Here is a 19,761-nt window from a genome sequence, read left to right as displayed (position 1 = left end):
CAGTGCAGACGAGGGCAGCCCATTCCTAAACCAGGATGGAGCTTGCCCCACTAGTCTGAGACAGTTGGAGAGACACAAACCGGATTTGAGCAGGAGAGGACTCACCCTGAATGAGTCACTCTGCCTGGTGGAGCAGCAAGACTGTGGTGGCCTGAGCAGAGCCTGTAAGAGGGCACCAGTGTCTCGTCCACTGGACTGTCCTTCTCTCTCGCCTTCTAGAGGGTGTCAGAGAGGCCCAAGCATTGGCAACGTGGCAGGTCCGGATCCCAGCTTCCCCAAAGGCTGGCAGGATCCGCCCGTGCGAGAGCGGGAGAGGATCTGTGTGGGAAGCACGAAGAGTGGAGAAATTCAGGACAACTCGGAGCCGCCCCTTTGCCCTTTCTTCTTTGCTGTTGCTCAGCCAAACCCCTCACCCACACGCCTTTGCCTTGCGGAAGCCAGTCGAGCCAGGCCAGTGGGGCACGAACAGGTGATAACAACATCCGCACCGAGGCCACGTCTACACGCGCAGCGGCCTGGGTGGAGCTGCATTTCTGCAGCACGTCTGGTGACGACGCACTGTGCCGACAGGAGAGCACACAAAACCCACCTCTACGTGTGGCAGAAACGATGCCCCCTTCCCCCCGCCGACAGAGCACGCTCGGGGGGTAGAATAGTCACACCCCTGAGCAAGCGAAGCTGTGCCGACCTAGGCTGTAGTGTAGACATAGCTTCAGGTTCCAGAGGGTGAAGGATGTATAAAAGATAAAGGCCCTTCTGCTTCAGGGCATGAGCCAATCACCGCCTGACTGCTGGGGCCAGCAAAGGATGTCCTCCTGGGCAGGTGATTCCATTGTCGGCTACTGGCCCTCCTCCCGCGGCTCCGATTCTGGGGACGTCACCTCACTCTGCAGCGGGTAAGTACCCTGGTCCGTGGACCTTCCAGCCAACAGCAGACACCCACCAGCAAGCAGCTCTCACTCGCGAAGCCCTGCGGCTGTAGGCAAGCCGCACACACTGGCTCTCCCAATGGGGTCCGCTCTGTTCCAAACTTCTCCAGACCCAGTGCTCTCCCCTCCTCTTTCCTTGCCGGACGCCCCCTCGCCCTTTCCACCCCAGTTTCCCCACCCCACCCTCCCTCACCCCTATTTTTTTTCAACTCCAGCTGTTTATTTTCTTTTGAGTTCCTTTTGGAATCACCTTTGGTAACGCACAGAACAATTCATGCTCTGCAGGCCCTGCGGGTTTTCTCTCTCTCTCTCTCTCTCTCTCTCTCTCTCTCTCTCTCTCTCTCTCTCTCTCTCTCTCTCTCTCTCTCTCTCTCTCTCTCTCTCTCTCGCTTGCTTTTAACCCTTTCCTCTCTTGCTTTCGAAGCGTGTGAGTAATTTTTAGAAGTTTTCTGCTACTTTTTAAAAACCCCAAAACTTACAAAAACTCCATTTCTCATTTCTCTTCTCACTTTTTTTCCCCCTTCTTTTGTTTGTTTTCTCTTTTGGTTTCTTTTCTTCTCCTCCGTTGGTCTCTCGATCCCCCTCTTCCCGTCCTCCCTTCCGTGGCTGTTGCTTTTTCTTCTCCCCCCTCCATTATTTCCCCCCCTTCTTTGGTTCCTTCACCCCCAAATCCCCTACCTTCTTTTCTCGTCCTCGTTTCTGTGTCACCTTCCCTGCCCCTCCCAACCCCCCTTCCCTTTCTGTCTCTTCTTGGTTAATTTTCCTTGTATATTTTCTTTTTGATTTCCTTTGTTTCAATTTTCATGTAGGGCAGTAGTCCCGTAAGTGGCAGTCCAGTCCTTTCAACATCCGGCACCAGTACCCCAAGGCGAGGACGCCGCCAGCTCCCACAGACCCCTCCGACACCCCGGCCACACGTGTCCTATTCCCCTGTGGTCCGTAAGGTCATCAGTGCAGGCCCCCAGCAGCAGCCGCAGTCAGTGCATCACCCCAGCAGGATATCCACCCCTGCGCCGAGACGATACCCCTCGCTCCCCGCCGACCCCCAGGTGGCGGAGCGGCCCGGCAGATCGCCCGCCATGGAGAGACACACGGTCCCGCCGCGGAACGATTCGCCCCGAGCCTACCGCCACGCCAGCAGCCGGTGGTCGGTACCCCACGTCTCCGAGCCGCACCCGGGACCCCGTCGTGGCGGTTATTACCGGAGTCCGGACTCCGCCGCACCCCCCAGCAAGGAAGCCTTCTCCTACGAGACCACGCACGTCAGCAGCTCAGGGCGTTTGCCCAGGACTTCCCGGGCGGGAGGCGGCTCTTCACCCTCCAGGCCTGGGCGGCGACTTCCTAACGGATATTACCACTCCCATGGAGCAGCCAAGCCACGCTCCCGCCAAGGACTGCATGAACCCTCTAGCGAAACTGACGAAGATGACTGCTGCTAACCTGGAAGCGGTTTGACACACACACGCACACTTGCAACACACACACACACTGGACAGAGACGACATTACCAGATGGGTGGGGGGGCGGGGGGAGGAAAAGAACATGGAAATCACAACAATCTGCCCTATGGGGAGGTGTCTGAGAGAGAGTGCTCAAATTGCAGAGAGGGAAGTAACTTTGGTTGGAGGGGTTTTCTCGGGGTGGGGTGGGGGACAGGGTTTTGGGATGGGGGAGGACAAGGGATCTAGGGACCAGAGCATGTTTATCTTTTACAGATCAAGTTGTGTGTGGTGGTTCGGGGGGGGGGGGGGGAAACCACCCAGTTCTTCAGAATCTAAAGAGGATTTTAAAAAAATGGGAGAAGAGACTACAATCCATGCAAAATGCCCTCAGGTAGCCTCTCCCACATGCAGCATCTGTCTGTGGCCCTGAGACAGCAGACCAGTTTTCCTCGGGTGCTTGGCATGGCAGGGTGGGGAGGGGGGGGATGTGCTTGGATGTGACCCTCCACCCTCAACAAAGAAGTTTTGACAAAAATTCCACACCAGAAATAACAACAGCAACAAATCTCGACAAAAAAAAAATGTATCAGTAAAAAGGAGGGGGGAAAAAGACAAAAGTATTTTTTTCTGAACTTCTATTGATGAGTTTTATCATCTCGACTTACCTGGTTAACTTCAAAACAAGTAAAGTTTGTGGCCTGCCATTTTGAAGGACACGCACGTGCACAACCCCGACACACACACACACACACACACACAAAGGAGTGCTTGCTGGTTATACCAAACCCTAATTATTACTGCCTGCAGAGATAAACAAACAGAAACCCCCCCACACACAAAAATGAGAAATAAACAAATACAACTAAACAGAAAGAAAAAAGACAAAAATAATAATTGGGGGGTGGAGGGGAAAGCATTTTTCTTCCGACATTTTGGTCCTGCTTGAAACTAACAAAACAAAAAACCCGAAAACGAAAAAAGAAAAAAAAAGTCCTTGGCTTCTTTTCCTTTTTCCTACTTTGTTTGAGAAAAAAAATTAAAAGAAAAACACCCCCGTGGGATTGGGACTGTGAAATATTGCATGAGAAAACTACAAAAAAAAAAAAACGTTAAAAGAAACAAATGAGAAAAAACACACACAAAAACCCTAAAAAAATTAAAAAAAGGAATTTTTGATTGAAATGTTCTCAGTTCTTGGTGTGAAATGCTCTGAGAGTTTGCTCTCTCCCTAGAACATGCAGTGACATAGCTCTTCCTCCCCCCGGCTGAAGGGTCCAACCTGGGGGGGTCTCACCTCCAGATTGTTCAGCCACATCTCATCTTTCAATCTAGCAAGAAAGGCTGCAGCTGTTACAGTGAAGAAAATCTTGAAAATCTGACCCCTACTGTGAGCCTGAGTCTGCTGAGAGCCTGAACCGACGGCCCAGAGCGGGGAACTGTCCTGCTTATGTCATAGGTGGTTGACTCAGATACCAACAATGATAACTTGAAATGTCAGTAGTGTTAACTCTTCCGCTGCCCATCAAATCCCTGAGTAAAAGTGCAGGAGGATCGCGCTGGGACGATCAACACAATATGTTCTTACTGGTATTGCAGGACCCCAGCGTGCTGAGGGCTGTACGTTGCTGGGTAGGTGAATTGGTAGCACTTAGCAGCCCCCGGCCTGGCCCAAAACACCACTGTGCTTGGCCCTGTACAAACAGAACAAACCGTTCCTGGTTCCAGTCTTAACTAAGCTACCATTACTTGCCCTGCATGGCTTCTGGTTTGGGCAAGGCCTTCAGCGGCACGTTGGGTTCCCCTTCCCACAGGCGGGGCTTGGCGTCATAAGGTTTCGGAACAGCTGTTTAAAGGAGAACAGGAATGCTGTGCACAATGACGCTGCAAACCGAGCCCCCAAGGCCTGGCTTGTTACCTCACAGCAATAGCAAAGTGGACAGAAGCTTTTCAAGTACAAACTAACAGATGGGAGTCCTTGGGCTCGGTCCTTCTTTGGTTACTAACAAACCCTCCATCTATCCATCCCTCTGTACATCCACCTCCATGGGGGAGCTCTCCACCCATCTCTGTCTATCGACCCCCTACAGATCTCAGCCCCCATATCTATCTGTCCATCCCTATACAGAACTCTCCACCCATCTCTATCTATCGACCCCCTACAGATCTCTGTCCCATCTCTGTCTATCCATCCCCTACAGATCTCTCCATCCCTCCATCCCTCTCTATGTCTGCATCCCCTAAAGATCTCTCCACCCAGCTCCATCTATCCATCCCCTATAGATCTCTCCACCCATCTCTATCTATTCACCCCATATAGATGTCTCTACCCATCTCCATCTATCCATCCCCTAGAGATCTCTCCATCCCTCTCTATCTATCCATCCCCTATAGATCTCTCCATCCCTCTCCATCTTTCAATCCCCTACAGATCTCTCCACCCATCTATACCTATGCATCCTCATACAAACCTATCTACCCATGTCCGTCTTTCCATCCCTATACAGATCTCTCCATCCACCTCCATCTGTCCATTCCCATATAGATCTATCTACCCTTCTCCATCCATCCATCTCCTTTAGGTCTATCCATCCCTCTCTATCTATCCATCCCCTACAGACCTCTCCACCCATCTCTATCTATCCATCCCCTACAGACCTCTCCACCCATCTCCATCTATCCATCCCCTACAGATCTCTCCACCCATCTCCATCTATCCATCCCCTACAGTTCGTCTTCGAGTGATGGCTCGTGTCCATTCCACAGTAGGTGTTCACATTCACCACCTGTACCAGTGCCGGAAGTTTTTCCCTTAGCAGTACCTGTAGGGGAGCGCCCCGCGCAACCCTTGGAATGGCGCCGCCATGGCGCAATATAAGGGGCACTGGGCGCTCTCCCCACCCCCAGTTCCTCCTTTCCACCAGGGACGGTGCTTCGGAACTGCTCTGTTCCAGCTCTCTGCGGTAGCTTCCCTGTGTGCAGGGTTGTTTAGTTCTGTAGATAGTTAGTACCTGTAGTTTAAAAGTAAAAAGAATAATAGCAGAGTAGAAGAACCGCACCCGGGTCAGGGCGTGCCCCGTGCCCCGGGCTTTAAGTCGGGTGACACTTGTAAACAACCTTCGCCCATAAGTGGCCCGCACACGAGTCACTTATGCTGTCTTGGGGAAACCCACGTCAGCAACCGCTGGGAAGTCTGAAGATCATTTAAGCCCCGGACTAAGAAGGAGCAGGATATACGGCTCCGGGCCATATTGATGGAGTCGGCCCTGACCCCGACACTGCTGCACTGCTCCAAGTCAGCACCGATCAGTGCATGGCGACCCATCGGTGCCTCCCACCAGCCGGCACCACTCCCCATCCATGGGACACTCCAAGAAGGCGAAGAAGCGATCTTCCCCGTCAAGGCACCGGGACAAGGCTGGGGGTGAGGCTAGACCCATGCTGGGCAGCTCTCGATCCCCCTCAGGCTTGCAGCCTCTGACTCAGATTGAGCGGAGTAGCCCGGCCCACTCTGAGCTGACTTCTCCGGATGCCAGTGGCCACATATGAGTGCCCTCCACGCTGGAGGCCCTGCAGGCGGCTCGAGACGTAATGTCTCTTCCGATACCGGCTGTACCGACCCCAGCAGCCCCCCGGTCCAGAAGTAAACCGACTCTCGGACCACCGCAGTCACCACCCGGACGGTACCACTCATAGTCACGGAGTGGTCGCTGCTGACCTCAGACTGCTGGGTCCTTAACCCCCTCTCCCGGGGCTATATCCGCCAATTTCTCTCTACCCCACCTACCCACCCTCCTTCCCCGTCCCCTCTCAGGAGGGCCGACTTGGGCAAGAGGTGAAGCGGCTCCTTCACCTGGGTGGTGCCTGCAGAGTTCAGGTACAAAGGCTTCTTCTCCTGCTACTTCCTTATCCCGAAGGCCGAAGGGGGCCTCAGGCCCATCCTGGACCTGCGAGGTCCGAACTAGTACATGGTAAAACTCAAGTTCCGCGTGGTCTCCCTGGCTTCCATCATTCCCTCCCTGGATCCCGGGGACTGGTACGCCACCCTCGATCTCCAGGACGCGTACTTCCTACATCCACATATTCGAGGACCACAGGCGTTTCCTCCACTTCACGGTTGGGCAGGAGCACGGCCAAGTCACCGTCCTCCCGTTTGGCCTCTCCACGGCACCCAGAGTCTTCACAAAGCGTATGTCTGTGGTGGCGGCCTACCTCAGGCATCAGGCGGGGGGGTCCAGATCTCCCCCTACCTCGACGACTGGTCAAAGGCAGCTCCAGGTCACAGGTACAGGACCACGGAACGCTCCTCCTGTCCACGTGCACCACACTGGGGCTGTTGGTAAACAACCTAAAACCCACGTTGATACTGGTACAACTAATAGAGTTCATTGGCGCGATTCTCGACGCGACTTCGGCCAGAGCTTCCCTCCCGCCGGAAAGGTTCAAAACCTTGAGGGATCTCACCAAGGCGCTCACGAGGGTTCCCATGACAACGGCAGGGCATGCCTCCGACTCCTGGGGCATATGTCGGCATGCATGTATGTGGTACGCCACGCCAGACTCAGGATGCGGCCCCTTCAGCTCTGGTTGGCCTCGATGTTCTCCCAGTCCAAAGACAGGTTGGACAAGGTCCTCACCATACCTGAGTCTGTACTAGCCTCCCACCTTTGGTGGGCCACCCCGGAGAACGTGCTCCAAGGGGTCCTGCTCAGGAGCTGCTCCCCAACCTAGAATTGGTGTCTGATGGGTCTGACCAGTGATGAGCTGCCAAAATCTTAACAACTGGTTCCCTCCTCACCCCACGAGGGGGTTGTGGCCCACCCCCGCCCCCCGGGACTCCTTCCTCATCCAACCCCCCGTGTTCCTTGATGCCCCCCCCAGGACCCCTGCCCCATCCTCCCCTGTCCCCTGACTGCCCCCAGAACCAGGCAGGAGGGTCTCGTGAGCCACCGTAGTGGGTGCCCACCCCACCCCTAAGAGCCAGAGGCACCTGACGGGGGGCGAGGTGGGGAGTCCCAGCGGTGTTTACCTGGGGCATCTCCCAGGAAGCATCTGACAGGTCCCTCTGGCTCCTAGGGACGCGGTAACTTAGCTGTGGGGGAGCAGGGGGAGCGGCCGCTCCCCCCACTGATCACATCAAAAGTGGCACCTTAGGCTGGAGCACCCACGGGGAAAATTTGGTGGGTGCAGAGCACCCACTGGCAGCTCCCTGGCCCCACCTCCGCTCCGCCTCCTCCCCTAAATGTGCCGCCCCCGCTCTGCTTCTCTGAACCTCCCCCCCCGCCCCGGCTTCCTGCAAATCAGCTGTTCGCATGGGAAGCCGGGGAGGGCTGAGAAGCAGGCAGTGGCTTCCTGCTCAGGCTGAGGGTGGCGGAGGTGAGCTGGGGCGGGGAGCTGTTCCCCTGCACGGCCCCCCTGGGTTACCTACTGCGGTGCGGACGGCCCTCCTGGCACCCCACCCCACCCCAGCTCACCTCCGCCTCCCTGGGCCTGAGCAGGAAGCCACCGCCTGCTTCTCAGCCCGCCCCGGCTTCCCGCGTGAACAGCTGATTCGCGGGAAGCCGGGGGGGAGGGGGGGCGGAGAAGCCAGGGGAGGCGCATTCAGGGAAGGAGCCGGAGGCAGAGCGGAGGTGAGCTGGGGGTGGGGCGGGGAACTGCCGGTGGGTGCTCTGCACCCTCCATATTTTCCCCTTGGGTGCTCCAGCCCTGGAGCACCCATGGAGTTGGCACCTAAGGCGCCACTATTGCCCGGTTAAATTTAGAAGCCCTGTTAGAGCCGGATCTCCCTCGCGGAACAATCAGTTCTGAAAGGGCTTCTAAATTTAACTACTGGCTCTAGCAAACCGGTGGGAACTGGCTCCAGCTCACCACTGGGTCTGACTTGGGGTGGAGATCCCATGTGGGGGACCTCCAGACCCAAGGCCCATGGTCTGCACAGGAACTAGGCCTGCACATAAACACCAAGGAGCTCCGGGGGGGTCCGTCTGGCCTGCGTGGCCTTTCGCTTGTGCCTTGCAGGCCGGGTAGTCAGAGTTCTCACAGGCAACACGGCCTCAATGTTCTACATCAACAGGAAAGGCGGGGCCCGCTCCTCAGCCCTCTGCTAGGAAGCCTTCCGGCTGTGGGATTTCTGCATCGCCCGCGATGTCGACTCGGATGTCCACCACTTACCGGGCATCCAGAACACTTGGGCGGATCGCCTGAGCTGGGCCTTCTCCTCGCAGCACGAGTGGTCGCTACATCCGGAGGTGGCTTACATGATCTTCCAAACGTGGGGAATCCCCAAGTGGACCTCTTCGTGACCAGGCAGAACTGCCGGTGCCCCCCAGTTCTGCTCCAGGAGGGGCCTGGGCAAGGGCATGATCTCTGATGCCTGCCTTCTGTCCTGGTCAGGTCAGTTGCTATATTACTTTCCCCCAATTCCGCTGATCAGCAAGGTCCTGGAAAAAGTCAAGACAGACAAGACTTACGTCCTTCTGATTGCCCCAGCATGACCCAGACAGCCCTGGGATGGGACCTCTCTCGAGCCTGTCCGTTGCCCACCCCCATGGCCGCTGCTGACCCGCCCAGACCTCCTCTCTCAGGACCAAGGTCACCTCCTCCACCCCAACCTTGCAGCCCTTCACCTCACGGCGTGGTTGCTCAATGGTTAGACCAAGAGGAAAGGACCTGCTTGAAGGGCATCCAGCGAGTCCTCCTGGAAAGCAGGAGGCCCTCCACATGTCAAGCCTACCTGGCAAAATGGTCAAGGTTCTCTCGGTGGGCCGCTGATCGCGGCATCTCACGAGTGGCTGCTCCGCTCCAGTTTATTCTGGATTACCTTCTTCATCTCAGAGTCCAAGGCCTAGCGCCCTCGTCCGTCAAGGTGCATCTGGCCACCATATTGGCCTTCCAGCCGCCAGTACTGGGCCACACGGTATTTTCTCACACCATGACCGGTTGATTCCTTAAGGGCTTGGATCGCCTTTTTCCTTATGTTAGGCCCCCTGTTCCACAGTGGGACCTGAACTTGGTTCTGGCCAGGCTGACAGGGCCTCCATTTGAGCCGCTTGCCACATGCTCCTGGTCCCACCTTTCATGGAAAGTAGCCTTTCTTGTGGCGATCACGTCGGCTAGACAGGTCTCTGAGCTCCGGGCCCTGACCTCCGAACACGGTGTTCCATAAAGTTAAGGTCCAGCTCCACCCACGCCCCTCGTTCCTCCCTAAGGTGGTCTCAGCCTATCATATGAGCCAGGACATTTTCCTTCCGGGGCTCTGTCCCTAGCCCCACGTGTCTAGTGAGGAGCATCACCTTCACATGCTGGATGTGAGAGGCGCCCTGGCTTTTTACCTGGAACAGACAAAACCGTTCAGGAAGTCTACTCAGCTGTTTATTGCCACAGCCACGCGCATGAAGGGTCGGCTGATCTCCACTCAGCGGCTCTCCCGCTGGATCACTTAATGTCTCCACACTTGTTACGATCAGGCAGGAGTGCCCCCGTCACCTATTGCAAGAGCGCACTCCACAAGGGCGCAAGCCTGGTCGGCCCCCTTTCTAGCTCATGTCCCTGTTCAGGACATTTGCAGGGCTGCCACATGGTCATCGGTCCACACGTTCACCTTGCATTATGCGATCGTCTCCCAGACCAGGGAGGACGCCGGGTTCGGCAGGGCCGTGCTCCGTCCCGAGTGTCTGTGAACTCCTCCCACCTCCAACCGATATTGCTTGGAATCACCTACTGTGGAATGCACATGAGCAATCTCTCGAAGAACCGCTACAGACTAGGGACCGAATGGCTCGGCAGCAGTTCTGCAGAAAAGGACCTAGGGGTGACAGACGACGAGAAGCTGGATATGAGTCAGCAGTGTGCCCTTGTTGCCAAGAAGGCCAATGGCATTTTGGGATGTATAAGTAGGGGCATAGCGAGCAGATCGAGGGATGTGATCGTTCCCCTCTATTCGACATTGGTGAGGCCTCATCTGGAGTACTGTGTCCAGTTTTGGGCCCCACACTACAAGAAGGATGTGGATAAATTGGAGAGAGTCCAGCGAAGGGCAACAAAAATGATTAGGGGTCTAGAACACATGACTTATGAGGAGAGGCTGAGGGAGCTGGGATTGTTTAGTCTGCAGAAGAGAAGAATGAGTGGGGATTTGATAGCTGCTTTCAACTACCTGAAAGGGGGTTCCAAAGAGGATGGCTCCAGACTGTTCTCAATGGTAGCAGATGACAGAACGAGGAGTAATGGTCTCAAGTTGCAGTGGGGGAGGTTTAGATTGGATATTAGGAAAAACTTTTTCACTAAGAGGGTGGTGAAACACTGGAATGCGTTATCTAGGGAGGTGGTAGAATCTCCTTCCTTAGAGGTTTTTAAGGTCAGGCTTGACAAAGCCCTGGCTGGGATGATTTAACTGGGAATTGGTCCTGCTTCGAGCAGGGGGTTGGACTAGATGACCTTCTGGGGTCCCTTCCAACCCTGATATTCTATGATTCTAAGAAAAGACGATTACCTTTTCTGTAACTGGTGTTCTTCGCAATGTCTTGCTCACGTCTATTCCACATCCCGCCCTCCTTCCCCACTGTCGGAGTCATCTGGCAAGAAGGAACTGAGGGTGGGGGGAGCGCGCAGTGCCCCTTCTTCCGCACCACGGTGGCACCACTCCAAGGGTCGCTGGGGCGCTCCCCAATGGGCAGTGCTAGAGGAAAAACTTCTAACACCAGTGCACGTGGCAAGCACATACCCCTATTGTGGAATGGCCACATCTTGAAGAACACCAGTTACAGGAAAAAGTAACTGTCTGTCTCTCCACCTGTCTCCATCTATCCATCCCTATATAGCTCTCTCCACCCGTCTCCATCTATCCATCCCCTACAGATCTCTCCACCCATCTCCATCTATCCATCCCCTACAGATCTCTCCACCCGTCTCCATCTATCCATCCCCTACAGATCTCTCCACCCATCTCCATCTATCCATCCCCTACAGATCTCTCCACCCATCTCCATCTATCCATCCCTTTACAGATCTCTCCATCCCTCTCTATCTATCCATCCCTATACAGATCTCTCCACCCATCTATATCTATCCACCCCTGTACAGATCTCTCCACCCATCTATATCTATCCATCCCCTATATAGCTCTCTCCACCCGTCTATATCTATCCATCCCTATACAGATCTCTCCATCCCTCTCTATCTATCCATCCCCTACAGATCTCTCCATCCCTCTCTATCTATCCATCCCTTTACAGATCTCTCCACCCGTCTCCATCTATCCATCCCTCTCTATCTATCCATCCCTATACAGCTCTCTCCACCCATCTCCATCTATCCATCCCCTACAGATCTCTCCATCCCTATCTATCCATCCCCTACAGCTCTATCCACCCATCTCCATCTATCCATCCCTTTAAAGATCTCTCCATCCCTCTCTATCTATCCATCCCTATACAGATCTCTCCATCCTTCTCTATCTATCCATCCCTTTACAGATCTCTCCATCCCTCTCTATCTATCCATCCCTGTACAGATCTCTCCACCCATCTATATCTATCCATCCCCTACAGATCTCTCAATCCCTCTCTATCTATCCATCCCTTTACAGATCTCTCCATCCCTCTCTATCTATCCATCCCTTTACAGATCTCTCCTTCCCTCTCTATCTATCCATCCCTATACAGCCCTCTCCACCTGTCTCCATCTATCCATCCCTCTCTATCTATCCATCCCTATACAGATCTCTCCATCCCTCTCTATCTATCCATCCCTATACAGATCTCTCCACCCATCTCCATCTATCCATCCCCTACAGATCTCTCCATCCCTCTCTATCTATCCATCCCTTTACAGATCTCTCCATCCCTCTCTATCTATCCATCCCTTTACAGATTTATCCACCCGTCTCCATCTATCCATCCCCTACAGATCTCTCCATCCCTCTCTATCTATCCATCCCTATACAGATCTCTACACCCATCTCCATCTATCCATCCCTTTACAGATCTCTCCATCCCTCTCTATCTATCCATCCCTATACAGATCTCTCCACCCATCTATATCTATCCATCCCTATACAGATCTCTCCATCCCTCTCTATCTATCCATCCCTACAGATCTATCCACCCATCTCCATCTATCCATCCCCTACAGATCTCTCCACCCATCTCCATCTATCCATCCCTTTACATATCTCTCCATCCCTCTCTATCTATCCATCCCTACAGATGTGTCCACTGATCTCCATCTATCCATCCCTATATAGCTCTCTCCACCTGTCTCCATCTATCCATCCCCTACAAATCTCTCCATCCCTCTCTATCTCTCCATCCCCTACAGATCTATCCACCCATCTCCATCTATCCATCCATATACAGCTCTCTCCGTCCCTCTCTATCTATCCGTCCCGTTACAGATCTCTCCTTCCCTCTCTATCTATCCATCCCTATACAGATCTCTCCACCCGTCTCCATCTCTCCACCCGTCTCCATCTATCCATCCCTATGCAGATCTCTCCACCCGTCTCCACCTATCCATCCCCTACAGATCTCTCCATCCCTCTCTATCTATCCATCCCTACAGATCTATCCACCCATCTCCATCTATCCATCCCCTACAGATCTATCCACCCATCTCCATCTATCCATCCCTATACAGATCTCTCCATCCCTCTCTATCTATCCATCCCCTACAGATCTCTCCACCCATCTCCATCTATCCATCCCTTTACATATCTCTCCATCCCTCTCTATCTATCCATCCCTACAGATCTGTCCACTGATCTCCATCTATCCATCCCTATATAGCTCTCTCCACCTGTCTCCATCTATCCATCCCCTACAAATCTCTCCATCCCTCTCTATCTATCCATCCCCTACAGATCTATCCACCCATCTCCATCTATCCATCCATATACAGCTCTCTCCGTCCCTCTCTATCTATCCGTCCCTTTACAGATCTCTCCTTCCCTCTCTATCTATCCATCCCTATACAGATCTCTCCACCCGTCTCCATCTCTCCATCCCTCTCTATCTATCCATCCCCTACAGATTTATCCACCCGTCTCCATCTATCCATCCCCTACAGATCTCTCCATCCCTTTCTATCTATCCATCCCTATACAGATCTCTCCACCTATCTCCATCTATCCATCCCTTTACAGATCTCTCCATCCCTCTCTATCTATCCATCCCTATACAGATCTCTCCATCCCTCTCTATCTCTCCATCCCTACAGATCTATCCACCCATCTCCATCTATCCATCCCTATATAGCTCTCTCCACCCGTCTCCATCTATCCATCCCCTACAGATCTCTCCATCCCTCTCTATCTATCCATCCCCTACAGATCTATCCACCCATCTCCATCTATCCATCCCTTTAAAGATCTCTCCATCCCTCTCTATCTATCCATCCCTATACAGATCTCTCCACCCATCTCCATCTATCAATCCCTTTACAGATCTCTGCACCCATCTATATCTATCCATCCCTATATAGATCTCTCCACCCGTCTCCATTTATCCATCCCTATGCAGATCTCTCCACCCATCTCCATCTCTCCATTCCTTTACAGATCTCTCCATCCCTCTCTATCTATCCATCCCTATACAGATCTCTCCATCCCTCTCTATCTATCCATCCCTATACAGATCTCTCCACCCATCTCCATCTATCCATCCCTTTACAGATCTCTCCATCCCTCTCTATCTATCCATCCCTATACAGATCTCTCCACCCATCTATATCTATCCATCCCTGTACAGATCTCTCCACCCATCTATATCTATCCATCCCTATACAGATCTCTCCACCCATCTCCATCTATCCATCCCCTACAGATCTCTCCATCCCTCTCTATCTATCCATCCCTTTACAGATCTCTCCACCCATCTCCATCTATCCATCCCTATACAGATCTCTCCATCCCTCTCTATCTATCCATCCCTATACAGATCTCTCCACCCATCTCAATCTATCCATCCCTATACAGATCTCTCCACCCATGTCCATCTATCCATCCCCTACAGATCTGTCCATCCGGCTCTATGCAGCTCTATCCTTTCCCTCCCCACACAGATCTATCTGTCTGTGGATCTGTCTATCCGTATCCATCCATCCCTGTTCACACCCCTCTGGTGCTTAAATCCCCAGTTTAGCAAACCACTCAAGCAGATGCTGAACTGCTTTGCCAAGGAGGACCTGACCCTGGGGTCTCGATTTCTCTGGCTCTCAGAGTTCTGCTCCTGCTCCACCAGGTGTTCTCGGACGCTGTGCAGGACTTTCTGGCTGGGTTCTCTGACTTGTGTTCTGCAGCAGGTCAGATTGATCCCATCTAGCTTTAATCTTGAGGTGTTCGGCTGGTGTAAATCAGCAGTGACCCCATTTGAGTCCGTTCACATCGATCTAAACATCAAGGCTAGGGGAGGAAGCACCCCTGAGATTATGCCCTGGTGGTGGCAGACCTGGCGCTTGGAACAAAACAACCTCAGGAGTCACATCCGGAGCTGGACCCTGACCCACCCACCGTGGCAACACCCCTACGAAACTACGAGTCCACTCCGTCCCGCCTCTCTGGATGGGGTTAAGGGAGAAAGCCCTACAAGGGCCCATCCTGGAGGGCAGCAAGGAGAGACAGCACCAACCCATCAGCCGGTGGAAATGGACGGAGCTCCACCGAAGAAGCCGACCGAATGACGCCCATTTCCAGCAGTGAGTGGGCCAGCATAAGGAGCATTGGCCGGTGGCTGGGGTGTAGTTAAGACAGAGCATGAGGTGCACACCATTGATTTAATGTCTCCTGACATGATGATCGCTGGATAGCTGCTTAGTCCCCTTCCACGTCCCTTCCCTGGCAGAGCTAACTGTGCAGCTGGTTCGCTCAACCCCAGGGGCAGCGTCTGGCAGTTCCCGGCACGCCAGGTGCTTCCTTGATCTGGCTCATTGACCCCTGCAGCCTGTAATCTCCAAGGCAGGTGGGTGTCCCCCCAAAACTACAGAGCCCAACATGCCCTCTCCAGGCACAGCATTGCTCCAGGCTGCCATGCTAAGGCTAAGGGCAGCTGCAACCTGCTCAGTGTCGTGCTGGATTTTCAACTGGGTATCTGCTCTGAGCCGTCAAATTCATCCGTGGTGCTGATGGCTGTGGGGCGGATCTTTATGGAGCTGTTCAGAGGAAGGCAGCCAGCCCACCGAGCCAGATTCATTGGCATAAAGCTGGACTCACCTCTGACTCTATGGACATGGCTTTGACCCAGTTACCTTGGTCCATACCCCTCAAGAGCCATGCTCTGTTGTCCCTGACACGTGTAAAGGCAGCCAGCCTGACTGCAGTCTCACATCACTGTCCCACCAACCTCACTGGGTTTGCACCGGTTTACATGAGGGGAGAATCTGGCTCAGTGGCTTTGAAGGCTCTGCTCCAGTGTAAGCTACCATCTGCTGCTCATTGCCCCCGTGAACCAGCCTTGAAACCATTGTCAAGTACCAGAAAGTGGGGGGGTGAGCAGCACTGCTGCTTAGCTCCACAGATTTTATGCCACGCGTCTCAGTGGTGATTTGGACCGACAAACTCCAAAGGGCTCAGCAAACTTAGCAACAGAGCCCTGAAGGGCAGTCTTAGCTCATTGCAGGCATGGCTGGGGCATGGGGACGAAGAGCCCAGGCATGTGTTACGTCAGCTCAGAATTACCAACCTTTCACAGCGCTCAGGAATCTACCGGATTCCAGTCCTGGGTTCACTGTCACCCCAGCGCGGGGTCCCTTCACCGCCGTGGCTTTAAACTCGGCCTCCTCGCGGGCGGGCCGATGACCGGGACACTCACGCCACTTTCATGCTGCTGGCGTAAAACACAAAGCGGGGACGGGGTGGGAGCGCCGTGAAGAGCAGCTCCTGCCGCCACTGAGGTAAAGGGCAAGTCTCCCGCTGCCTTCAAAGGGCCACAGGCTGGGCTCTGGGCCACGAGCCACACCACCGCAGCCACGGGTGCTTGACTCCTGTATGAGATGAGAGCTGAGCCAGTAGCTAACCATCAGCCCAGTGTGGACAGGCCATGAGGCACCGAGCAGGGTCACACAGGCGCCTGGGGCTCACCTCGACCAGCGAGCCAGGGCTCATGTGGCAGCTTGCGTGGCCTGCACTAGGGGGCTAACATGGGTGTCGCTAAGGGGTTAACACAGGGCTGGCTTTTCCGGCCCACACAGCCTGGGTGGTGTTTGGGGGTTAGAGCAAGGTCAGGGGCGGGGGTTGGAGTCAGGACTTCTGGATCCTACACCCAGGTAGTGGGATCCAGTGGTTAGAGTGGAGCTGGGGGGCCAGGAGCTGGGGCTTGTGGGCCATCTCTCCCCAGCTCTAGGAGGGGAGTGATGGCGAGTGGTTGGCGCAGGGGGGCGGTTGTTGGAAGCCAGGACTCCTGGATGGCGTCACTGGACAGCGTTAACCCTTGCCTTCCTGCCAACTTTTTAACTCTGCAGCTCAGTGTATGGGGGGCAGGGGGCCCCAATTCCAGCACTGCCATGCCAGCAGCTAGCCCGACACCCCCCCCCCCCCGCACACACACACACATGCAGATTCTGGCCTCGTTTGATGGGATGGCACCCCTCTGGCGAAGCAGCGTGCTACCGTTGTGCACTCAGGCCATGGCTGATGGAAGGGCAGCGTCACCGCCCATGTGTGACTCCAGGTGCTGCCGCAGGACGTGCTGTTCAATCTTCCTTCAGCTGCAGACCCCCTCAAACATGTCAAATGGAGGTGAGCCCCCTGTGGAAATCTGAGCCACGGGCTGCAGATCACTAGGGTTGAAAACCACTGGCCAAGGTACGTATACAGGCCCCCATGGCCGGAGTGTCATAGCCCCTCGCAGTCGTTACGCTATTTATCGTCACAACCCTGCCCCATGTAAGGCAGAGCAGGGCTACTATCCCCACTGTACAGATGGGGAAACCGAGGCACAGAGAGGCTAAGTGAGTGCCCCAAGGTCACACAGTGAGTCTGTGGCAGAGAAGGGCATTGAACCCGAGTCCCTTGCTAGTGACCCAACCCCTGCGCCATCCCTCCACAGCCATTGGCACAGCGGGGCTGGCAGGGCGCAGGCTGCAGGCCAGGGTCCTTCCGCTGGCGTGCGGCCAGGGGTCATGCCCAAGGGGCACACACGTGGCTCTGTAGGAGCTGGTCACGGTGGCCACAGGCAGGCGAGCACGAGCCGCTGGTACCTGCGTCTCACCCCGACGGGTGAGTGGGAGGCAGACGGTGCTGGGGGGGAGCTGGCAGGTGACTTGCTAGTGGGGAATTTGGGCCTCGCTACGGTAGGAGCCATGGCGATGGGGATGCCCCCCACCCCCCCCGGGCAACCTTTCCTCCAGGCCACTGACAGCTGAGGTCATGCAGCATGGCAGGGTGGGTCGACTGCATAAGTGGGGGAGGGGACTAGAACCCAGGAGTCCTGAGGCCCCCCTCCCCCACTCCGCACCCAGCGCTGGGAAGAGAACCCAGGCGTCCTAGCTCCGAGGTCATGGGTCTGGGTCTTACCCCCCCACCACCATGGGTCCCACGCTTCATGGGGGGTGCTAGGCACGTTACCGCCGCTAGGTGGCGCTGTCGGCCTAGGTTCGCTCCAGCGAACAGCTGCGAGCTCATCCGGTCCCCGCCCCCCCCGGGGCTGGCGGGACTCGGGACAATGACCCGCCCCCCCCGCCCCCGCCCCCGCCCCCGGCGTCACTTCCAGTAAAATCCCGCCTCCTGCCCCTGCAAGAGCAACAGAGCTGGGGGGGGCAGGGCCGGGCTGGCGGGGGGCTGCGGGTCCGGAGTGAGGGGCGCCGGCGGAGCTGGGGGGGGGCCAGGCCGGGCTGGCGGGGGGCTGCGGGTCGGGGGCGAGGGGAGCCCGCGGAGCTGTGGGGGGGGCCAGGCCGGGCTGCCGGGGGGCTGCGGGTCGGGGGCGAGGGCGAGGGGAGCTGGGGCCGGGCTGCCGGGGGGCTGCGGAGGCGAGGGGAGCGGGGCCGGACTGGCGGGGGGCTGCGGGTTCGGAGTGAGGGGAGCCGGCGGAGCTGGGGGGGGCGGCTGGGCTGGCGGGGGGCTGCGGGTCGGGGGCGAGGGGCGCCGGCGGAGCTGGGGGGGGCGGCCGGGCTAGCGGGGGGCTGTGGGGGCGAGAGGAGCTGGGGCGGGGGGGGCAGGGCCGGGCTAGCGGGGGGCTGCGGGTCGGGGGCGAGGGCGAGGGGAGCCCGCGGAGCTGGGGGGGGGGCCAGGCCGGGCTGCCGGGGGGCTGCGGGTCGGGGGCGAGGGCGAGGGGAGCCCGCGGAGCTGGGGGGGGCCAGGCCGGGCTGCCGGGGGGGCTGCGGGGGCGAGAGGAGCCGGCGGAGCTGGGGGGGGTAGGGCCGGACTGGCGGGGGGCTGTGGGGGCGAGAGGAGCTGGGGCGGGGGGGCAGGGCCGGGCTAGCGGGGGGGCTGCGGGTCGAGGGCGAGGGGAGCCCGCGGAGCTGGGGGGGGCCAGGCCGGACTGGCGGGGGGCTGCGGGTCGGGGGAGAGAGGAGCCGGCGGAGCTGGGGGGGGGCAGGGCCGGACTGGCGGGGGGGCTGCGGGTCGGGGGCGAGGGGAGCCGGCGGAGCTGGGGGGGGGGGCGCGGGGGGCTGCGGGTCGGGAGTGAGGGGCCATGGTCAGGCCATCACCAGGGACGCCCCGTTTTTAGGGCGGCGCGGGAATGCTGCGTGTTTGCCCGCAGCATTTGGCACTGGAGGGGCTCGAAGCACTTTTTAAAGGGGTGGGGGAGGGGGCTGAAGCCACCCACCGAAGGTTACGCAGACAAGCCGTGTCAGAGTCGGGGACAGAACCCAGGCGTCCTGGCTCCGAGCCGCCCCCGCCCTCCCCCGCTCTAACCACTACACCCCACTCCCCTCCCAGAGCCAGTGGGCAGAAGCACCCAAGTGTCCTGGCCCCAGCCCTGTTCTCCTCACAGCTCAGCCCCACTCCCGCCAAGCCCCCGGGGTTCACGCGCAAAACCCCGGGGGCAGCGGGACTGGTGGCTCAGCCTTTCCCCCTACCTGGAGTGGGGATCATCCCCCCTCCCCAGGCAGGTGTATGGCCTGGCCATTGTGTTACTAGGCGGAAACATCAGTTCCCTGCCCCCCAGCCCAGCACTGGGGACCCCCCCCCCACCAGAGAAACCAGCCCCCTTGGCAGACACACCCTGGTACAAGCTGCATCGGGGTCAATGTCCCCACAGTGACCTGGGTGTGAGGCGGGTTGGGGACACAGGATGTGAGGGGGGGGCACATCAGAGCCAGGATCTTGGGGGGAGCATGTAGAGTACCAAGGCCCCCACTGCCCATGCCAAAAGTGGCTCACAGCCCAGCACCCTTACTACGGAGCCCCCCCCATGTCCCCATGTCTGTCCTGGGGCCTGCTTGGTGAGGTGCCAAGATTC

At 56.7% G+C, this 19,761-nt stretch overlaps 1 protein-coding gene across 14 annotated transcripts in view; it reads left to right on the top strand.

Annotated features, from left to right (window-relative positions):
• Positions 1-3,553, top strand: part of CACNA1A (calcium voltage-gated channel subunit alpha1 A) — a 194,538-nt gene extending 190,985 nt beyond the window's left edge. For 13 of the 14 annotated variants that reach the window (XM_078849574.1, XM_078849576.1, XM_078849570.1 and 10 more), the window contains one exon: positions 1,739-3,553. In XM_078849574.1, coding sequence (XP_078705700.1) covers positions 1,739-2,368 — 630 coding nt within the window. In that variant the 3' untranslated portion in view covers positions 2,369-3,553. The remainder of the gene's footprint in view (positions 1-1,738) is intronic. The other variant, XM_078849577.1, reaches the window with a different exon arrangement.
• The last annotated feature ends 16,208 nt before the right edge of the window (positions 3,554-19,761 follow it).

Source organism: Lepidochelys kempii, chromosome 20, assembly GCF_965140285.1.
Source record: "Lepidochelys kempii isolate rLepKem1 chromosome 20, rLepKem1.hap1, whole genome shotgun sequence".
NCBI classification, from domain to species: Eukaryota; Metazoa; Chordata; order Testudines; family Cheloniidae; genus Lepidochelys; species Lepidochelys kempii.
This window is presented reverse-complemented; position numbering and strand designations above follow the sequence as displayed.